At 33.6% G+C, this 22786-nt stretch overlaps 1 protein-coding gene across 1 annotated transcript in view; it reads right to left on the bottom strand.

The window, feature by feature from the left end:
- COL19A1 (collagen type XIX alpha 1 chain) overlaps positions 1–22786 on the bottom strand; it is a 317873-nt gene that overhangs the window by 117409 nt on the left and 177678 nt on the right. The window contains exon 15 of the mRNA XM_011361196.1: positions 18480–18533. Coding sequence (XP_011359498.1) covers positions 18480–18533 — 54 coding nt within the window. The remainder of the gene's footprint in view (positions 1–18479; positions 18534–22786) is intronic.

Genomic DNA, 22786 nt, shown 5'->3' on the forward strand with positions numbered 1-22786 from the left:
TAAAAGGAATTTTTCTGCTGGTGATAAAGTTTTTGTTATAAGAGTTTAGCATTTAGTTGATGTAATTCACTAAGTCACTGCTTCCCTAACTCTATGACAGAGAACTAGTTTTTTAAATTTTCAATTTCTTGTGGACCAAGTACTTTTATAAACTATAATAAAACTGAATTGCTAAAAAAAAATGAAATACGGGCATAGAAATTATAAGACCCGTTTATTATTGGATTCAGTAGACAAAAAATTATACAATAAATAAAATCAAAGAGAGGGAAAAAGAAAAGAATTACAAAACTGTACACACTGTTGAAAGTGGGTGTACATGCTGAGAATAAAAATTCACCATTATACTTGCAGTTACAATCAAACAAAAGTTATGAGTGAAACAGTGATTCTCCATACTGAGTGCCTATAAACACTCTTTGAGCAATTAACAATATTATATCAGTATTTAAAGTTTTAGAGTAAAAAATGAGCTTGCTTTTTGCTTGTTAATGTATCTAACCTAAGTCGAATTTGCAACAACACTACTGTTAAGGCATAATTTTATCTATAGTGCTTCACTATTTTGTTGTGGTGACATTCAATATAGAAATAAGTTTAGCAGAGGTTATGTTGAAGGGAATAAAATAAGAGATTCCAAACTGACTTCAGCAAACTCAGAAGAATATTCTTTATAACTTTTATAAAAATGGTGTAAGTTATGCTATATTTTTAAAATTCATCTTTGATCTTTCATCAGTAGCCAGTTCCAGAAATCTGCAAATTTTTAATTTAAATTATTTTTCAATGAGAGATAAGAATTTGGCATTTCTATTATGGAATTCCTATATATGAATCTTCTTTTTGGTGAAAAAAATTCTATCAAATATTAAAAGTATTTGATGATAATTTCACTGATGCAGAATATCAAGATCATTTATTTCTTGTATAATTGTTGTAAAACAATGGGACTATATTGTAACAATATGTAGAAACTTCAGTGTTTGCTCTTCAGTTTTCTTCTGCCCTTGAAAAACACATTGCATTCCTTCTTTGCATTGAAGTATTGATATTATTTACAAAATACTGAAGATGTAAGGCAAATAAACAAATCTATTTGTCAAACTGTCCAAATTACATATTTTGAAATGCAAGAAGAAAATTTTTTTCTTCCTATTTCCTCCACCTTACAATCTGTGGTAACCATTATAGTCCATTTCTGAGTTCTGCTTTTTTAGATTCTACATTAAATGATTTCATATGGTATTTGTCTTTGTCTGACTTTTTTCACTTAGCATAATGTCCTGATCCAAATAGAAGATTTCCCGTGGCTGAATAATATATGTAATAAATCTTTATCCATTCATGGACACTTAGGTTGTTTCCATATCTTGGCTATTCTGAATAATGCTATGATTAACAAGAAGTGCAGATATCTTTTTGAGATTCTGTTTTCATTTTCCTTGGATATACACACAGAAGTGGGACTGTTGGACCATACGGTAGTTCTATTTTTAATTTTTTAAGGAATCTCCATACTGTTTTCCATAGTGACTGCACCAATTTACATACCCACCAAGAGTGCAGAAGGATTCCCTTTCTCAGCATCCTTGCCAACAATTGTGCTCTCTTGTCTTTTTGATGACAGCCATTCTAACAGGTGTGAGGTGATATTTCACCGTGATTTTGACTTGCACTTCCCTGATGACTAGTGATGTTGAGTCACTGGTTTCTTAACTTGCAGAAAACAATGAGTTGTTTCTGTAATTTTAACATCCTTGGTAAAATTTTTCTCCTCAACAACTATTATACCCGAGAATGCAATGATAATTGCTTTGATATTTTTTCCATATTACCTCAAAATTTTAAAACCCCAAATTTAACATATTAATGTTAAGAAATTCATAATTTTTACCATATCATTAAGTCTACTGTTTCATTCAGCTGACATCTCTTTGTTAGCAAGACTTTCTTTTTTTAAATTTTCTTTTAAATACAGTCGATATATTAGTTTCGGGCATACAATATAGTGGTCCGACATTTATACTAAAAATGTGATCACCATCAGTCTAGTAATCACTTGTAGCAAGACTTTCTTGATGAAGGAAGCAGTATAGGTTTATACTCTGATGCAAGCTCCCTGATCAAGGTAACTGCTCCAGAATGCTTCCCTATCACTACAGCTGTACCATCAGAACATGCTTCTTTACAAAATATGAACTCCAAGCCAGATTTGTTGAAAATGTAATCCTTCATATTGTTCTAAAGCTCAGAGCTGGTTATATTTGTTGGCAAAGAAGCTGAAGAAAAAAATTCTTCCTTATATCACCATCATCTATAAATGCACATCATCTATAATTGCTTATGTAGCAAGAGAATTGCCACTGAGCATTGTCAAGATAAAGTGAAACTCTTTTGCTAGTTTTATTTGCTCTTTGAGTTGGTATTAGCTATTTTTTTGTTGCTAACATTTTATTTTTCCATGTAAAGATGACACTACTCAACAATATGTTTTTTTTTTTTATGGTGACATTGGTTAATGAAATCCAATAAGTTTCAGCTGTACACTTTAACAATAAGGCATATACATATTTACACTGTATGTTCACCTCCCATAGTTAGATTTCTTTCTGTCACCACCCTTTTACTCCATCTACCTCCCGCTCCTCCCCTACCCCCTACCCTCTATAGACTAGTAAACCACTAGTATATAGTCCATGTCCATGAGTCTCTGTTTGTTTGTCCTGCTCATTTGTTGCTTTTAGGTTTACATCCCACATATAAGTGATATCATGTGATTTTCAACTTTTTCTGTCTGGCTTATTTCGCTTAGCATGATTATCTCAAAGTCCATCCATGTCGCAAATGGCAGTATTTCATCTCTTCTTATGGCTGAATCATATTCCATTGTATATATGTACCACAGCTTCTTTAGCCAATCATCTATCATAGGACACTTCGGTTGCTTCCATGTCCTGGCCACTGCAAATAATGCTACTATGAACATCGGATATGGGTTTTCAATCTTTGGGGTAAATACCCAGTAGATCAATTCTTAGTTTTTTGAAGAACTGTCATTTTGTTTTCCATAGTGGCTGTACCAATTTGCAGTCCCATCAGCAGTATATAAGGGTTTCTTTTTCTCTGCATCCTCTCCAACATTTGGTATTACTTGTCCTGTTAATTATAGCTATTCTAACAGGTGTGAGATGGTATCTCATTGTGGTTGTGATTTGCATTTCCTTAATAGCTAGTAATGTTGAGCATCTTTTTATATATTTATTGGCCATTTGTATGTCCTCTAGAGAGAAGTGTCTGTTCAGGTCCTCTGCCCATTTTTTGATTGGATCATTTGTTTTGTTGTTGTTGTTATTGAGTTGTATGAGTTCTTTGTATATTTTGGATATTGGGCCCTTATTGGAGGTGTTGCTTGCAAATATACTTTCCCATTCAGATGGTTCTCTCTTTACCTTGCTGACGATTTCTTTTGCTGAGCAGAAGCTTTTTAATTTGATGTAATCCCATTCATTTATTTTAGCTTTTACTTCCCTTGCTTTTGAGGTCAAATTCATAAAATCCTCTTTAAGTCCAAGGTCCTTGAGTTTAGTTCCTATGTTTTCTTCTATGCATTTATTATTTCAGGGTATTAGCTATTTTTTAATATGTCAAGCAATGGAATCTTTGCCACATATTCACTCAATATTTCCAAGCAAATATCTCTGATGTCATCTTTCACTAATGCCTCAACAAAGAATGTTCATTTTTGTCTCAGCAATCTTAAAGCACTATTATAAAACACCTAAAAAGTGCTAATGCTTAAATATGAAGTACTGAACATTTGTTTCAATTGGCTTTTTAAGTCAATGTTCACTATTTCAAAATTCTTTTGATTTTGAACTTATTTATATTTTGTTTGTAAATGTTGTTTATATTTTGATGGTTTCATTGCTCCATTAGTCAGTCTATCTCTACAAGTAACATGCTATAATTTAATACTTCACCACCAATTAACTGAACTCAATGTATGAATGACCATATTTCCTAATAAAACTAGCATCAAATTTTTTGATCTTCATTTCTTTGGAATCACTTCCATGGCCATTGGTTAGTTTATTTCTGCTGAAAATATATGTAAAAAAAAAAATCCTGTTCTGCTATTACTTAATGTTATAAATAATATAAGTTTTACTTCCATAAATTGACAAAAATTAAAATAATTAAAAATAAGAATTTATAAAAATAAATGATTACATTTTCTCAGATTTTTGTGTATTACAATTGACAAGCTAACCTCAAAATGTCACATGTTGTGTTGTGGTCCTACTGTTTATGACTTGTAGGTAGTTAGCACCCTTGTGACTCTCCATGTGAGTTCGGCAACATATCATCTCTTGTATAGGTTGTTTTGCTGGAGCTGGATGAGTCCAATAATCATATGCTTAGCTTATGTAGGAATATTGAATTATTATAAAGGTTTCTAAACACACAGTTTCAATTTGTATATTTATCATGGTTTGGCAATATTTTGTCTGAGATCATACTTGAGTAGCATTGTACTGCACAGCACTCATGGTTTGTTAACTCCTATTTCTTTTATGGGGACCATCCTCTCAATTGTTCTACTTCCTTTTAAATCCTTTTAAATCCCTTTAAAAGGATTTAATTACTAATCTACACTTTAAAAGAAAGCAAACAGGGTCAGTTATGGGGAATACGAGATAAGGCGGGGTCTACTTTCTTGAACCTTGTCCCCCGTACCTCTTTCCCCATCACATACTTCTCCCACGAATGTTGTAGGCACATTATCCATGATGGTTTTGTTTCATTGGCTGACTCTTCCTCACCTAATTAATCATCTGTCTTAGTGTCACTGAGCTCATTTCAATGTCTCTAGTGATGATGCTGACATTTTTGTAACTGAATCAAATTAAGTAAAACAATTCTAAATCATAGAATATTATCTAAGAGTGTGCTAATTTTTTTTTCAAGGGAAGTCTATAGGACTTATAAAATCTGAACATGAACAGTAATAAGATTTGAGAAAGTTTCATATATTTGTTCATCTTTTTAATATTGTGTTACTGCTAGAAAACGTGTCTAATTGTTGGAAATGATGTGGCAGAAAAAGAAAGCCAATAAATTGTTTGTTTTTAAGAAAAGACATTATAGGTAATTAGATTTGAAATTGAATAGCAAGATATAAAGAGGAAGGATGGAGATGGAGCCATGAGGAAGATAATTAGGAATGGTGTAACTCTTAAGAATAAAAGATTAAAAAATGAAAGCTTCATCCCACTAAATGCCGTGGGGAATTCACCTATTTTATTTTTGATTCAGTTTTTCTTATACTAGAAATTATCTAATAAAAGTATATTAGACACACTCAAGTCATGCAGTTTTGACAAAATTTAAAAAAAGGACTAGTGCACCATTATCAATATTAAATTAGAAGCATAACTCTTTTGCATTAGTAATTTTTGTGCCATCCTTGTTTTACTTTGAAAAGGTTTTTATCTCTATGGCAACCACTGCAAAGAAATACACCATGTATTCATTTCTATCAGCTCCCAAAGAACATATTTTAAGTCCATAGTAAGTTAGCAGTATATTATACAAAAATTTATAACTATAACCACAAGGATTTATTGATAAAAAGACACAGGCAAGACCACTTACATGTTAATCAGTCTCTTGATATTTCCTAGCTTGGGAATTATACTTAATTAGTATGCTTCTGAAATTTTTATATCATTTAAGAAAAAATAAATGACAGTTTACAAAATGCACAGAGATATAAACAGTGAAAACTGTCAATAGCAATAAAGATAAGAACAATTTAATTTTGGTAATATGTTACTCTGACATCATTTACATTATACCAATAAAACAAAGTTTTCCAATAAGTTAAAATTGCATTCTAGCAAAATAGATATATAAAACACAATAAATGAATTCAGATAAACAGCTGATAATGGAAATGCTCTTCTAAGGTACTACTAGTAATTCACAAAGGATAAGAAGCATACACAGATGGGTAAAGAGAAATGCCTGCATTTTTACCAGCTGCTTGAAGAATCTTGCAAAACTCTGAAATTGTAATAATAAACCTTTTCTTTCCCAATGCCCTGCCCCCTCCACCTTTTTTTTTTTAGTTTAGCTTCCTCTATTTCTATATTTCTACCTTTACTTGACTGAATAGGGCTTGCTATTGATGAAGTAAGGAGTAGCTATCTGAAAATCATGAACGATCTTGAGATCAATACCTCTTACAAAGAGCAAAAGTTTTATTAAATTATATCTACACTGGAAATTTCATTCCGTCTGAGATAAATATAATGCCTTGATTCCTATTTTGCCCCAGAGTGTCCATGCCCCTCCTCTCTTCCTATGTGTCTCCAGGGTATAGGTGCTGATCCATATTTGACCCATGTGTGACTTCTCTAACCTCCTCTGGTTCTTCTGGATTATTATTGTTTCCTGTTGCTTGCCACTTCAGTTTCTCCCTATTCATCGACTTCCTTGACTTAGTTTATGGATATATTCAATTACAAAAAAAAAAAAATTGCTCTGACCTCTCCAATGGTGATGTTATGCCATTTCTCTTTATATCTCCACTTTTGAATACTTCCTAATCCCCAACATTCTCAAAACCAACTATACTCCCAACAACCAACCCTGAAATGTCACGTCTGCTTCTACACAGCACAGCCACTCTTAGAAACCAGAGTTGTTCAAGATCGCCAATGGCTTTGCCTCAGACCCCATTCTCCCTGATGTTTCTAAAGCATTTCCAATTAGAAGACCATCCCTTCCCTTTTAAAAATGATCATTTATTTACTCTATTTCTCTATACTTTTAACTTTCTCATTCGCCTCCCCACTTACTCCCATATATGGGCTTACCCTAATTTCAAGGTTCTGCCCTCAGTTCTTTTCTTTCTATAGTTTCTCCCTTGGCCATCCTATCCACTCCAGTGGCTTCAATTAATGACCCAAAATTGATGACTCCCTAATAGCATATTATGTCCTTTTACTTATGATCTCAGTATAGCTTTAAAGTGCTGGTGCATTTCCATTTGCAGATCCTTTCAGCAGCTCCAATGCTATCGGCTGGAAACTACTCTTCTTGTCAAAAAAAAATGTTTTCCTCCAGTGTTTTCTACTTTGGTTAAAGGCACTAAGACCGTTTCAGATTTAGTACCTTAGTAATCACTTTTGATACATAAGTCCATTGCCTTCTCTCTCTGCTCATTCTTTCTTCTTAATATCTGTCCCATCTGGTAATTTTATTTTGTTTTGATAGGCATGACTTTAGCCTTTTACTACTCACTGAAAGAATAGCTGTCATCCACTTCGACACACACACACACACACACACACACACACACACACACACACAGAGTCTCTCTGCCCATCTCTCTCTTCCTCCCTCCCTTCTTCTCTGTCTCTGTCTCTGTCTCTGTCTCCCTCTCATGGTAAGGTTAATATTATCAAAGTTTTCATCATGTCTTCACTTCTTCAGAGCCATTGAGGATGTTGCTTTGGCTAAATTAATGGTAATGTTTTATTCCACTTCTGGTGCAAGTGCAGTTTGTGTCAGGTTTGGTTGGTACCCAATTACCATGGGCATTGGCTGCTAATGGCTTCTGCTTGCACCCTTCTCCAGAGGCTTGCCTTAGTCTATAGGAGCTGCCTTGCCCGGAGATACGGAAAAGTTACTGTCCCTATCCCCACCCAGTGTGGTTGGTGGGTATCAAATCTAGCCACTTGCTCCAAGGTAGGATAAATTCTGCGGTGTTCCAGAGTGCCTTGTGGGAGCAGGCTGAGACTAGACTTCTGAAAGCACATTTTTGCCTGTATTATTCCTCTTCTTTTTTCTACTTGTCTCACTTCCAGTTTTCTTCAGAAAATCACATGTGCAAGAATCCCATCTTAGATTCTACTTTTAGGAAAACCCAACCTGAGCAAACTTCCATGAGAGCTCACACAAAACAGGCACTCAATTTTGCAAAGTAAATCACATTTATTTTCAATAGCTCTACTGTCCCCCTGCAAATTGAAATATCACATATTGAAAAAAACTAAAGTGCTATAAAATTAAATTTGCTTTGAGAATTCTATGCTATCACCTGAGGTAACTCAAAATACTTTGGACTTTTACAAAGTTAAAGTCTTGCATTATTTATTAGAAACATAATTTGCTGGCTTTAAAAGTCATTAGGCCATAAAAATGTTTCATGTTCTAAATGTTTTGCATTTCTGAAAACTTATATGGTAATATTTCCCAAATTGATTAATAACTTGTAATTAATTATTGGTTTTGGTAGCCATCCACCTATATATTCAATGTGTCCCAAATGGATAAATAAGTTTGTACTTGACATTTCCAGTGGTAAATGTACCAAAGAGCTACTAATGTGTTCAGTGTAATGTTCTGAATAAAGATACTGATGCAGGAGTATTAGCATATCGCCACTTTGGCGGAAAGCGTCTTCTCCTTTTGCATTCTCTTTAAGTGTTTCTGTGGCTAAGTAGGTAATATTTATAAGACTTTTTCATAGAACACCTGTCACCAGAGTGCTTCGAAAGTGCTTCTGGCTTAATCCCATAATATATCTAAGGGCTAAATTGTGATGAAGCAGATAAATTTAGATTAGAATCTTGAGTGATTGAAGTCACAAATTAATCTAATCCTACAGGTGGATAAAGAGCAGCTCTTACTCCCACCCCAGATCCCCACCGACCAGACAATGCTGGTCCCAATTGTTGGTGCAGGATAAGCAGGGCATGGAGACAGAATGTGTACTCTTTAGGTTGAGACCACAAAAGGACCAAGAGTACCTATCTACATTTGTCCCCTAATACGTGTGGCCTTAATTAGAAAAATAAAGTAGCTCTGGTCAAATTCTCAATATTCTCCATTTAAAGACATGCAAATCTGGATTTTGCTGTGAGATCACAAAATAGACAATGGTTACTCTTCGTATAGTATAAAGAGATTAATAGCTGTGCAACCCTAAAAAATTGTTAAATGTTTCTGGACCTCAGTTTCCTTATTTGGTGGATTGGAATAATACTACAGTTCCTTTTCAGCTCTAAAATGTAAAAAAATTGATGTCTCTGAAATGGGCCTTCCTCCCAGGCCCATCCCTCTGAAGTAGCTCCCAGTCTCTCCAATCCTCAGGGTGTCTCCAGTTTAGCAGTGGTCCCCAACAATTTTGGCACCAGGGACTGGTGCTCCTAAGAGAATCTAATGCCTGATGATCTGAGGTGGAGCTTAGGTGGTGATGCTAGCACTGGGGAGCTGCTGCAAATACAGATGAAGCTTTGCTTGCTTGCCCACGGCTCGCCTCCTGCTGAGCAGCCTTGTTCCTAACAGTACCAGTCCATGGCCCAGGGGTTGGGGATCCCTGGTTTAAAGGAATCCCCATGAAATAAGGTGCATCTTCCACAGCAGACATCAATTCTGGGTCTATTTATATAAAATTCTAAGTCATTCAGACTCAGCATTCTATTTGAAAAACAGGAAACATTTCCTCTTTATAAATTCAAATAACAGAGATAGTTTATAAGACTATTCTGTTACAATACAAATAATGTCACTTCATCCTTCATTTAAATAGATAAGAACCTCAGCTCCTTGCGGATTAACAATTTATATACAGATTAACTGAAACAAAACTATTGGTTACAATCTTTTTCTTGTTATAACCTTCCCAGGGCCCTCGGTGTCTTGGCTTCAAGTGCCCTGCAAAGACTAGCTAATTAGAGTGAAGTTTACCACAATGAACCAAGGGCAAAACTTTATCTAAGAGATGGCCTGTTCTCACAAAGTCTGGGCTGCTTCTATTGCGTCTCTTTTTTACTTGATTCTAATTACATTGAGCTAGACATTGTCTCCCAACATCTTGTTCCTTTGATTTATCTTTCTCACCAGTCACAGAGTGTGAGGCAAAAGTGGAGAATTCTTGTCCTTGCTACATAATTACTCCCTTGTGGACATGTGTTTGACATTAACATGCATTAGCCTCTTTCCCCTCTTCCTGCTTTACTCTACTGCTTCAGAAACTATAATTGATACAGCTTTGGAGGATATAAAACTAGAGTGATAAGGAGTAACTGAGTTCAAGAAATTAGGAGAAAATTATGAAGTCCAAATTTTCAGATAAAGCAGACCAAGGACATTCCTTGAATTTTTTCAATGTTCTCTGAAATTCTGGTAGAATTTAGACTACAATATATTATTCTCCCCAGGTGGCTAATTTAACTCAATAAAAGTTTTCTTAATTATATAAGTGTTAATTTAATAGTCTCATAGTTAAATTGAGGGATAACAAGATAATCCTAAATGTTAAGTGAGTTTCTAGAGAGACGGCAAGTAAAGGCAAAGCCAGTTAGATTGGGCATTAAAACAATAGCAAAGGTTCCCCAAAGTATTCTATGAGGCTCTGCAAACAGGAATGCAGGGATAAATGTAGATTTGATCATTTTTATCCTTTGAATCTCACCGGTTTTGTAAATTCTAGTAAGCTGTTGGGGGAAAGTTGCATAGCCCTTGGGACCTGAACAGGGTACACAATTTCCTAGTTATCCACCTGGAAATGTCAGATAGGATCAAAGTTAATATTTCTTGTAAATTCTCAAGGTATCCTCAGGGAGATATCTTTAGGAAATTTCATAAGAAGTAAATTGGAAGTTTAAAACATGTGCAATAAACATGAACCACTAGTTGTGGCATGCAGGACCTCTAAAATATTATTTACAACATGTATATTTACACATTTATCTGTGGATCCTTGCTGAAGAAGATGCTCCCCACATATTTATGTTCTACCTAGGATCAGGATTAAAATTATTATTTAAAATAATTTGTTGATTTTTTCCTGTTAGCAATACAAATTCTTGGTATAAAACACTAGTCATTGCTTTAGTGAGTGAGCAGAACTATGGATACACTCACTGTGCATTTTACTACTCAATGTCAGTTTTAACACATAAAGATAAGAAGACAATCTTATATTTCCCCTCTCATTTTAATGAGCAAGCAACCAAATTACTTTCTGAGCTGAAAATTTATCACTATTCATTCTTTTCCTCACAAGGCAAATCTCCAAAATTGAGGCTCATGTAAAATAATTTAATTGCAAATACAGACAATTGTCAGTGGTTTCTACCGGACTCTGAACTTGCTTCATTGAAAGTATGAGGTCATTTTATAGCTATGAAATTAGCACTGTGGAATAAGCTACCCTAAAGTGAGAAGAAATTTTTTTTTTTTTTAACGATATGGAAGGCAGTTCTGACTTGCTTTGCTGGCTTTCTCTGTTCTATGAAGCTTTCACTGACTATGGCTAGGCTATCAGAGTATAATTGCACATGAAAAATATATCAAGCCCCACAAAAACAAATCAGTTTATGGAAAATTTTGCTTAGATGAGTCCCATAGTATGTGCTGATTTCACAGAAGCTGTGAGTTCATTGTCCTTTTTCCTAATGAGATTGATATAACTTAGGAATTATTAGAACATAATTTATGTTACTTGTATTATCTTAGATAAAGCACACAAATCAGTTCAGAAACAAATAAGCCAAAAGAAAAACAAGGCGTTTTTCCATGTACATCCTGGTGAATTTATACATGATCAGCAGTTTATGCACTAAACAAACATTAAGGCTTCAGTTACTCCACCATGAGGACACCGAACCTCATTTCTGCTTCTTTAAGGAAAAGACCATAATCTACTTCGTATTTGCAAATTTTTTTAGATACTTAATTTCATTATGAAGTTGGGCCTCATTAAGCTTCTGGGGTATTAGAATGTGGGCAACACTGGGCCTCATTAAGCTTCTGGGGTATTAGAATGTGGACAAAAATTCAGGTAAAAATTAAATAAAATTAGTTTAGTGGAGTGGTAGTGAAAATAGTCATTTTTCCTTAAATAATTTTTGTTGACCAATTAGACATTCTCTTTAATCAAGTCCTAATACCAGGCTGGGGATGAGAATCGTGACAATAGCTAACGTCACACAGCATACTTTTTATAATAGCTCTGTGAGGTAGAGATTATTAGAATATTCATTTAATGAGTGAGGAAGCTGAGGCACAGAGAGGCTGAGGAATTTGCCTAAGATTACACAGCAAATGAGTGGTAAAGCTGGGATTTAAATTCAGGTAGTCTGGCCCTAGAGCCTATGTTTCAGCCTCCATGTTATACCACATGTTGCTTGTACCCCAAGAAGCCAGCAGACATACTGCCTGCTCTGTCCTCCCAGACTTTTGTAGGATTGACTATCAGATTCCCACCCTGTTGAAGAAATATGACCCAGTGCCTTTGCCATTAAGCCTGGGCTGGTGCGAAAAGATGCATCCTGATAGAGGTGTTCTCTGTGTGGTTTAAAATGCAAGGAATCCAGACCCCAGAAACAGGCTTCAAAGCCAGCTTGGAGCAAGCACTTCAAAAGAAAGTAAAATCTGCACAAAAATGTTAAAAGGAGGGTTGGTTGCCTGGAGATGTATTTTAAAAAAAAGGGTGGTTTTTGCCTGGAGAGAAAAATAAAAAGGCATGGGCAGAGAAGCTAAACTGAGAGCACAGTAGAGGAGTAAATGTAAGGAATTTTAAACACAAAATTTCTGTTTAGGATCCAGCAACAGAGTGCAAGAATGATGTGTCATTTTGGTCCAACCAAATTTCTATTTGGGAAAGTAAGTATAGTGGATTCACCAATAAATGTTTTTCAGAGACCTAGAGTGACCTCTTTAAAAAAGGCTATGGTAATTTCAAAGCAACACAGATTATTGAAACATGTACTTCATGCCATGATAAAAGAGAAATCCAAGATTATGTTAAAATAATTTTTAAAAATATCTTGGCAGATTTTATTAAGAATATTAAAATATTTTATTAAGGAATCTATATCTTAGAGGGAATGTTCATAAATGGCCATTCTTTTGAGATGTTTCATGTAAATGTCTATGAACATGGTTAGTTGTCTGAAATCCTCCACTTTTCACTAACATAGTTTTCTGGGCGTCCATCTAGTTAGTGTCCTTATCTCTCTACCAGATTGCCCACGCTCTCTCTCCTTCTTCACAATTCACCCCCTAATTCTCTCACACATTTTCTTACAATTATTTATTCCAATGCTCTCCTAGTTATTCAACTAAAACTGCTCTCTCATATGGATCAATGCCAGTCACTTCTCCTCTTATTCATCATCTCTCCTCTTACTTCATTCCAGATTTTAATCCCTTGAACCCTCCTTGTATCTTAAAATGCTCTTTTGTTGATTTCTCAGCCCTGCAGTGTGTTGGTTCCCTTCCTGGCCCTTCTCTGTCCTCATCATGAGCTGAACATCCTCTGGGCCTCCAAGTAGGTGACTGCCCACAGTGTGCTCCTTCATTGCTATCTAATACATTCTCATCTGTGGCTTATGGTCAATATCTGACATTCATTGAATTTTAAAAACTGTGTTAATTTATAAAGGATATGACACTTGAAAATATGCCAGCCAAATTTTTTACTTGTAGGACTTTAAAAAGGTAACAAAGTGGGAAAAACATTTAATAGCACATAAAAGATTTAAAGAAGAAAATCAGGAGGTTAAGAAAAACAAAGCCCACTAATCTCAGATATATGTCACCACCAAACATTGTGGAGGTTAAAAGCAGCTTTAGAATTTGAGAAACTTACTACCACTATATTTTATTAAATGAACACTTTATAATCTGAGATTTAGCAGCATAAAAGATAATGAAAGGAATAAAATTAACTAATGAAAAATTCAAACAGAACTTTGGTGTGTTACTTGGAAAAAATAATAGTCTTCTTGTGTTTATTGAAAACTCTACACAAAGGTTTAAATAGAAAAATAAAATGCATTTATTAACCAGAATTCTTATGCCTTAATAAAAATAATAGTAGTAATAGTAATAAGTTTCTACAATGTTTAGTATTTTTCAAAGTATGTTTACAAGTTTGAAACTCACAATTATGAGATATTGGTAGAGTAGAAATTACTATCTACTTAATCATCGAGGAAAACCAACAAATCAATAATTTGTTTAATTAAATTAAATGCTCAGCTTTTTTAAGGCCTAAGAGTGAGGTGCTTAAGACTTACTACATATTTTATAAACTTAATGATAGTCAATGCCTTCCTAGTCAAACAGCTGCAACCAAAACATAAGAGTTTCTTGACAATGGGTCAATACAAAGAATTTTAAATTCATAGATTTTTCTGTTGTTTTCTATTGTAAACTTTAATGAAATGAAAAATTATTGGTCTCAGTTTTCAGTATATGTGTATGTATGCATGTAGGTATGTACATGTACACATATCTACATACACTATATTTTATATGTCTAAAAGAGCTGAGTACAACCTAACTCTTGCACAGAGAAGAAAGAGTGGCACTAATAAGGACCTAAACATAAATATGTATGAATGCTCATTTTTTAAATTAATTTGCTTCCATTTCAAATAGCTTATAAAGCAGAATAAATCATCGAGTATATTTGGAAATAATCACTTGTAAACATGGATAATGTCAATCATACCTGTTCTGGCCACTCTCTTTGATAAATACAATTATAGAAGAGCACTAGCAATAATGACAAACCATGCCTAACAGCATATTTAAAATTCTATTACATTCTTTAGATTCTAACACCATGTTATTCTTGATAGAAGATAAAATAAAAGTAATATAAAATTATCTGGGTTATTCATATTTATAAACGGAATAAATTTGCATAAAACTGGTTGAACTTTACAAATTGAATGCATTTCTCTATAATTACGATGAAGAATACATAAGTTTAATTTATTCTTTAACCCATCTTCTGAAATGTAAGCTTTGCTAAAGTGCAATTTCAATTTGAAGCATTATTATTTTTAAAAAGCCTCATTTGAATATTTTTTCAGTTCAGTTAGTCTTACAAAGACTCATAATTATCCTACAAGCCAAATTAAGAAATGTGGGAAGAAGGTAAATTTCAAATGTATTTGTATATGAGTTGATTATCATGTCACAAAAATATGAATGGTAGACAAAATGGCAGCCTTTGCTGGTGTTACATAGAGTTGTCAGGCCCTATTCTAGTCAGGATTTATTAATGATCTGAATGAAGACTTAGAGGGTAGGCTGATTAAAATTTAAGGTGATGTTAAGCTAGGAGATATTTCATTGGGAAAAATCCTAATATAATAGTATTAGGGACTAAAATCTGAAAGATGAAGTTTAACAATGACAAGGATCAATTCCAACTCAGATTCAGAAAAGCAAGCACACAATAACAGGACGAGTGAAGCTCTGAGGGCAGAAGTTTTCACAAAAACAAGAGGTGGAGCACTGGACTGACCGCATGTCAGTATTAGTCAAAGTGCAATGTTGTTATGCCCTTAAAACCTTGTTAAGAGGGTAGATCTCAGGTTGAATATTTCTCTCTCTCTCTCTCTCTCTCTCTCTCTCTCTCTCTCTCACACACACACACACACACACACACACACACACACAGCTCTGCCATCTCAAACCACCTAGAGAGTATAAGAATTTTGGGGGGGTTGAAATTAAATATGTTTATTACTATTACTATTACTATTATTATTATTATTATTATTTTCTACTTTATTGAGTTATAGTTGACAATTAAAAATTGTATGTATTTAAGGTGTACAACTTGATAATCTGATATACATTGTGAAATATTCATTGCAACCAAGCTAATTAACATATCTATCATTTAACATAGCTACCTTTTTTATGAGTGGTAAAAACACTTAAGACTTACCTTTTTAGCAAATTTCAAGTATACAATATAGTATTGTTAACCTATAGTCACCATGCTGTACACGAGATTTCCAGAACTTCCCTTGCTTAACTGAAACTTTGTACCCCTTTGCCAATATCTTCCGATATTCCCCTCCCTCAACCCCTGGTAACCACCATTCTACTCTCTGTTCCTATTAATTAGACATTTTTAGACTCCACATATAAGTGAGAAGGTTCAGCATTGGTCGTTCTACGCCTGGCTTATTTACTTAACATAATGTCTTCCAGGTTCATCCATGCTGACACATCCTTGCTGGCAGGACTTTCTCCTTTTCTAAGGCCAAATAATATTCCATTGTGTTTATCTATATATACTTTTTTCTTTATGCATTCATTTGTCAATGGACACTTAGATTTTTCCTGTGTCTTGGCCATTATTAATAATGCTGCAATGAACATGGGAGTGTAGATACTCTATCTGTAGAAATTGTTATATTTTTGTGTTTCTGATAATTCTAACAGGAGTAATATCTCACTGGGGTTTTGCTTTGCTTTGCCCTGATGATTAGCAATGTTGAGCACCTTTGCATATACCTTCTGACCATTCGTATGTCTGCCTTTGAGAAATGTCTATTCAGGTCCTTTGCCCATTTTTTAACTGGATTATTGCTTTCTTTGCAACAACCCAAGTTACCTGAGTTCCTTCTATATCTTGGATATCACCAAGTATAAAATCATCAGTTTCCAGGAAGGGGTAGTTACTAGAAGGAAAATATTTCTTGGATGTTGAAGACAGAAATTAGTTCAGAAACATAGCTCTAGATGCAATAGACATTTTGGCTATCACTGTGAGAAAACAGGATAAGAAGTCTGGAAATTAACTTCACAAGGTCATTTCATTGATTCCTTGGCCCCCAGTAGGTTAAATGCTCAAGACAGCTACAAAAACATAAATCTAGGGAAGTAATTTTTAAATTTTTTCCTGAGACTAAAATTTTGATTCAGGTGGATTAATGAACTCTTAAATGGAAAGAGGCTGTAGAGCTAAAGGGAAACTACAATTGTACACACAGGTGTTCAAAGTAGAACCCAAATGTGACTACTTTGTAAATAATTTTAAAGTATCAGCATAGTTCTAGTTACTAGCAATGTACCCTATCCTAGTTGCTTAAAAACTTCAGTTTCTCCATGAAGATTAGAGTAGAACCTACTTCATAGGGCTAATGTGAGAATAAATTACATAATAATTATGAAGCATTTAACACATCATAAGTAGCCCATAAATGTTAGCCATTTTTAACAAAGTTTTAATTTTCTTAGCCATCAAATCTTATTAACTCCTTTTGTGTTCACAAAAATTCTGGACATAGAATTTTTTAAATTAAAACTTAGAAATCATTCAGTCTAAATCAAATCTTAATTGCAATTACCACTACTCCCCCCCCCACCCCAAATGAATCAAGAATTAAAAACAGACCTGCTCTAGTGGAAGGCATTAGATTTAAAAAAGAAAACAATACAACACATACACAGAAGCCTTGGTTCAATCTCAGGCTGTAATGGAAGTATACTGCATATAGCAAAGGGCATACTTGCCACATTTTACTAGGTCCTAAATAAGGCTGAGCGTGTTCAGTCCCAGTCCTGACACCCCCAGAAGGCCCAGGATTGTTTTCTAGGAAAGACTACCAGAATGTTAGAGGGTCAGAAATTCATATGAGAAGAGAAAGAGTTAAGAGAATTGAAATTTTATTAACCTGATAAGAGATAAACCTTAGTAAAATACACCATTGGTCCTCAAATATTTGAAGGACTCTGACATATTTGCAGCAACAGACTTATTTGCCAGACGGCAGGACTGGAAATAATAAAAAAAAAAGACTAAAAGACAGATTTGGTGTTATACACTGAGACAGTAAAAGATAATGTGGGATTAAGAGACAGAAGCCCCAAATTTAAGGCCTGGTTCTACTTTTTATTAGCTTTGATTTTAGACAAGTCACCTAAACTCTCTGAGTCACAGAATCCTCCCCGTAAGGTCAGAAGTTAATAATAATCATATGAGAAAGCATACATAAAATGTTTTGAGATGTAAAAATGATCTAAAAGAGTAATAATAATAAACCACAAGAATGGGGTGCCCCATTGCTAAAAGCATTCAGGAGAAGCTGAGTGATTATTACTGCAGGGATTCTTTTCAGTAGGGATGATAACGCTACCTAGACTAGAGATGAAAGGTAATTGCTATACTCCCAATTGTAACTACAATTTATTCATATGCTACATAGTTTATCTCAAAGGAAGTAAATAGTAATGACAGAATTACAGAATAAGTAATGTCAATAATTTAATTTGGCTAAAGAATGTAGTTAATATCCACAATCCACAGAATTCATGAACAGGCTGGAATTCCACAAAGATACTCATCAACTTAACTCTGCAAATATCAGTATAACTAAAACTCCCCAAATATAACCAAATATGCTCTAGATCAAATTACAGTTAATTCATTTTACCCAAACTATATCTCTACATTTGTGCTGCCAATCTTGAAAATATATAGAATTTTCTGGATTGTTTTTGTCAAATTCTCTAATTTCAGTCTTTGGATAGTTGATACTCTCCTTATGCCCATCTGTTTGCTATATTTTGGTTTTATTTTAATTAGTGTTCAGAAATAAGTAACCCCTGAGCTAGCAATGCTTGCCAGTTGTTGCAAGTTTACTTACCCTCTGACCTTCCTTCCCAGGTGGACCTTGGGGCCCTTGAATCCCCAGGGAACTCTATGAGGAAAAAAAGACACATGTTAATAGACTGTTTCATGTACACCTGGCTCACAAAGAATGTCGTGGAAATTAATATCTAGTTTACTAATTAAACAAAAATTTTAAAGTGATTTGAATTCTTCCAAGGTTAGACTATGTAATATATTAATAATGATGAACTGTCCTTCTTTTACTGGTTTATCTTGATAGTTAACTCCAAGGAAGAAAAAAAAAAGTAATTCCAAACCAGGTGTGAGGCCCACTGTCCACTTCCAGTGATGACTCCCACATAGTCAGAACCACATTTCACCAAATTACCATAAATAAATGGTAACAATATTTGCAAGCAGAAAAAAAAAAATGCCTCTTTATGTATTTAAACTCTGTAAATACATCTATATTTGTGATTGATAGCTCTGTATAGATCTTCTAAGAAACTAAAACACATGATTATGACGTTACCTTCAACATGTCTATTCATAACATTTAATTTTTAGTATCATAGACATTATTTAATAATTTCTCATAATATTGTCAAGTGGTAGGGAAGATAATCATTTTTCAGATCGTAAGAAAGGCCCATGAAATCCCAGGTGTTGTTAATCTGGAAGTCAACTCTTCCTGATTCTTACAGATAGTTATTGTTATACAGGAATTCCAATTCATTGTGACAGCCAAAATGATAATGCTAGCTTTAAAAAATCTTCAGCAGTTAATGCTAAGTTGTTACTTCTGAAAGGTTTTTCTTAGTTTCTCCTGATGCTTCCTCCTTCCCTATTCAAGCTTTATGTGGGAGATTTAGGCCCATTTTCTTCTCAGTCCACATTCTCTTGCCAGTGGGCTTTGAATTCTCTAGGCCAATAATTCTAGATTTATAACCCTGGTTTATTTTCTAATTCAATTGTCCACATATCCAATTGTCTGCTTGACCAGACTCACTCCTTTTTTTCTTTAAAAGTCATGGCTACCTTAAAACTAAAACATCAGATGTGCTTGTGATGATCTATAATTATCTATCATGCATATTCTCATTTTTCATAGAAACTAAATTTTCAAAATGTTGTAACATGCATAATTTTACCATCTAATTTTATTTTGAATAGAAAAAAGTTATAGACATTTTAATTTTTTATTCAGATAGGTTTCATTTGATTAAAGTTGTCATAATTTAGCATAAATTATGGAAACTGATTTTTAAAAAACAGTACAAAAAATTCTACATGTATAAATAATCTTCAGTATTTCCTCAAATCTGACTCCTCCACAAAATACTAATGAAATGTATGTATTTATTACATTCATTTCATCTACTTTTGAAAAATTTAATGTTATAAGGACATGTGGAGCCTATGTTTTATTGATTTTGATAGAAATAAAAACCAGGGAATGAAAAAAGTGATTAGTTCTGTTTGTTGCTATAAAAAACACCTGTCAAATGTTATGTAACTAAGGAAAGTTGGCTAATTAGGCCAACTTTAGGATGGTAAATTCCTAATGTGTATAAGAAAAAAAATGTTAAAAATCAAAAATACCCAGAATTAATTACAATATAATAATAGGGAGCTGTATCATTATTTAACAGATTGACACAATCTTGGCTCTACATTAAGCTCTTCCCTTTTACCCTTAGGAAACTAGTGTCATTTCATGAATTAATCAAACTTATATATAACATTTTTGATACCCATCCAAATGCTGACAGCTCTTTCACTGTTTTTTAAAAGAGCTACTAAAACATATACACACCAAACATTCATCAAGAGATTACTATTAATTTTGAGCCACATATAATAAAAATTCCACTTTTTTCCTTTGAAAAAATTATATAACAAAAGCATACATAACACAAAAACATTAAACTTGATTTAAAATGTGTTCAATGGATTAAAAACTATTTTTGAGAGCCTTTTGTGTGCAATGTCCAAATAGCAAGATAAAGTACATTCGCCTACATAAACCCACTTACATGCCTCCTGAATGTTCATGATTCTGAATCCTCTCTCCACCCTTTTCCTTTCTTAAATCTAGGAATTCGGTGAAAAATTATGAAATTATTTTAATCTCCAATGGATTACTCACTATTTGAATTATTCATGACCCATTTTAAATCCCAGCCACATTGTATTAGTGTTCAGAACATTTTCGAGCTGTATTTACCAAACATTAGTTGACATGTACATAGAAAAATGATATTAATATTGTCATTAATAAAACACAGGCCAATCGACTATAAAAAATTATATTTTTTACAAATTAAAATTTGTAGATGATTTTTACAAATTAAAATTTATAGATGTTTTACAATTATCCAGCTCATTCTTCCTCTCATTTAATAAATTCAAAAAATAAATTTACTTATTACTTACTATGAAAGTTATACATATACCTAAGCCCCAGTTTACTTAAATTAAACTTTGGTAGGGCTTAGCATTTGTCTCAGAACCCTCCCATAAGCCTTGTAAATGTCATTATTTGTATATTTTACTTTTCCTCTTAGTTGACTATGATTTCTAGAGGACAGAGGATCATTTTTTTTTTTTTAATCTTCTATCACACTTATAGAAGAGATTCAATAAACAGTAAATTGAATCGTAAGGAAGAAAACACTGAAATAGAATAACACTGGTTGGTGGTGGTGGTAGAAAACAGGGTTCTGCTCCACACATAATATTTATTTTCAAAATGTGGACTTGGACTTAAATACCACATTGGAGAGCTTTCAGTCTTGTCTGAGTTCCTCAACTAAAGCGATTCCTCCATTCTCTGATATCTAAGGGTAAAACTGCCTACTGTTCATTTAATAATAGATCATTTACAACCTATAATATCATCTCTATTACAGTCCTTATTTAAATATTTGACCACTACTTGAGATTTTACAGACATATATCATTTTTCTAGTTAGGGAATCATATCTTAAGTGCCTTTGTGCACACGGCATATTTGCATAATTGATACATTATTTTCTTTTCTGTTTAATTTGCCAAAGAATAATGCCTATCCACTTTTTCTACTTTTTTATCTATTTAGTCTGCTATGAAAATGACTGTAAACTGGATTATTCCTAAAATTTCACAAACATAAAGATTTATTGCCTTTCAGAAAGAGAAGCTTGAGAATATATTTAGGATATTCATGATATAAACATCTGCATATGTCTGTCAGGAATTTTGGACATTAAAAATGTTCACCAAGAAAGGAATTCGTAAGGCTGTACCTCTTTTGGCTAGGATAAAAATATGCAAAAATAGTCCAATCTAGTATGCTATTTTAAGTTCCAGTGGATAGCTATTACAGTGTGTTACATTTCATATAGCTCTCTCTCTGGACAATCTGCTGATTATTTAAGACCAGCTAGAGCTTATCATCATGCAAGCTCATGTAAATATTTAACTGGGAAATTACTTAGAATTAACTGGTTAAGAACAAAATTTTGAAGTGTTTAACAAATACAGCAGATGTTTAGTAGAGTTAATAGGGTAGGTTAATTGTATTGGACACATTTTTATTTGTGAAAAGAGGCAAGATATATTCATAACTTCTCAATCAAAGAAAGAAGCTGAAGTAAAAAAGGGAAGTTTCATTTTCATGTATTATTTGCACTCCCTTGCCAGGAATGTTACAGAACATATGATACCTAAAACTGACTTCAACAAAAATGTTATGCAAGTAAGTATATTTTAAGTGTTATGATTATTGCTTTAGAATATGCTTCATAGACTTGAAACATAAAATTAAACAAAAACCGAATAAATTCTTAAAATTCCACTAGGGCATTTTCTGTGTTTCAAATAGGCTATATAAAAATTAAAATTGAAAACAGAGTTTATCGGTTTTAACAGAAAATTTCATGCCTTTAATAAGAGAACAATGGGAACAAACTATAAGTTGGAGACATCATAACAAATAACAAAAAGCAAATAAGTAAAAATATAACAAACATATAGTCGAGCTATGGGAAGAGATTTTTATATTAGTTCTGAGAAGTAGCATTTAAAACGGTCTCTGTTAATAAATTAAAGGAGCAACCAGTTTTATGTTATTTCACAGAATTATAATGACACAAAAAAAGAATTTCCTGGGATCTTTGGAAACATGGCAGAGTGAGAGACGTCCCCAGATCTCTCCCCTTGAAACAATAATAAGCTGAACATCTAAAACTCAACAAAAAACACCCAAACTGCACACCAGCACATCTGAGCATGGGATCTGTGCAAAAGAGCTACTACAGGTCAGAACTCTGTCAGGTGGTGGACTGGGAGAAATAAAGA

The sequence above is a fragment of the Pteropus vampyrus genome, unplaced genomic scaffold (assembly GCF_000151845.1).
Source record: "Pteropus vampyrus isolate Shadow unplaced genomic scaffold, Pvam_2.0 Scaffold64, whole genome shotgun sequence".
Lineage (NCBI taxonomy): Eukaryota > Metazoa > Chordata > Mammalia > Chiroptera > Pteropodidae > Pteropus > Pteropus vampyrus.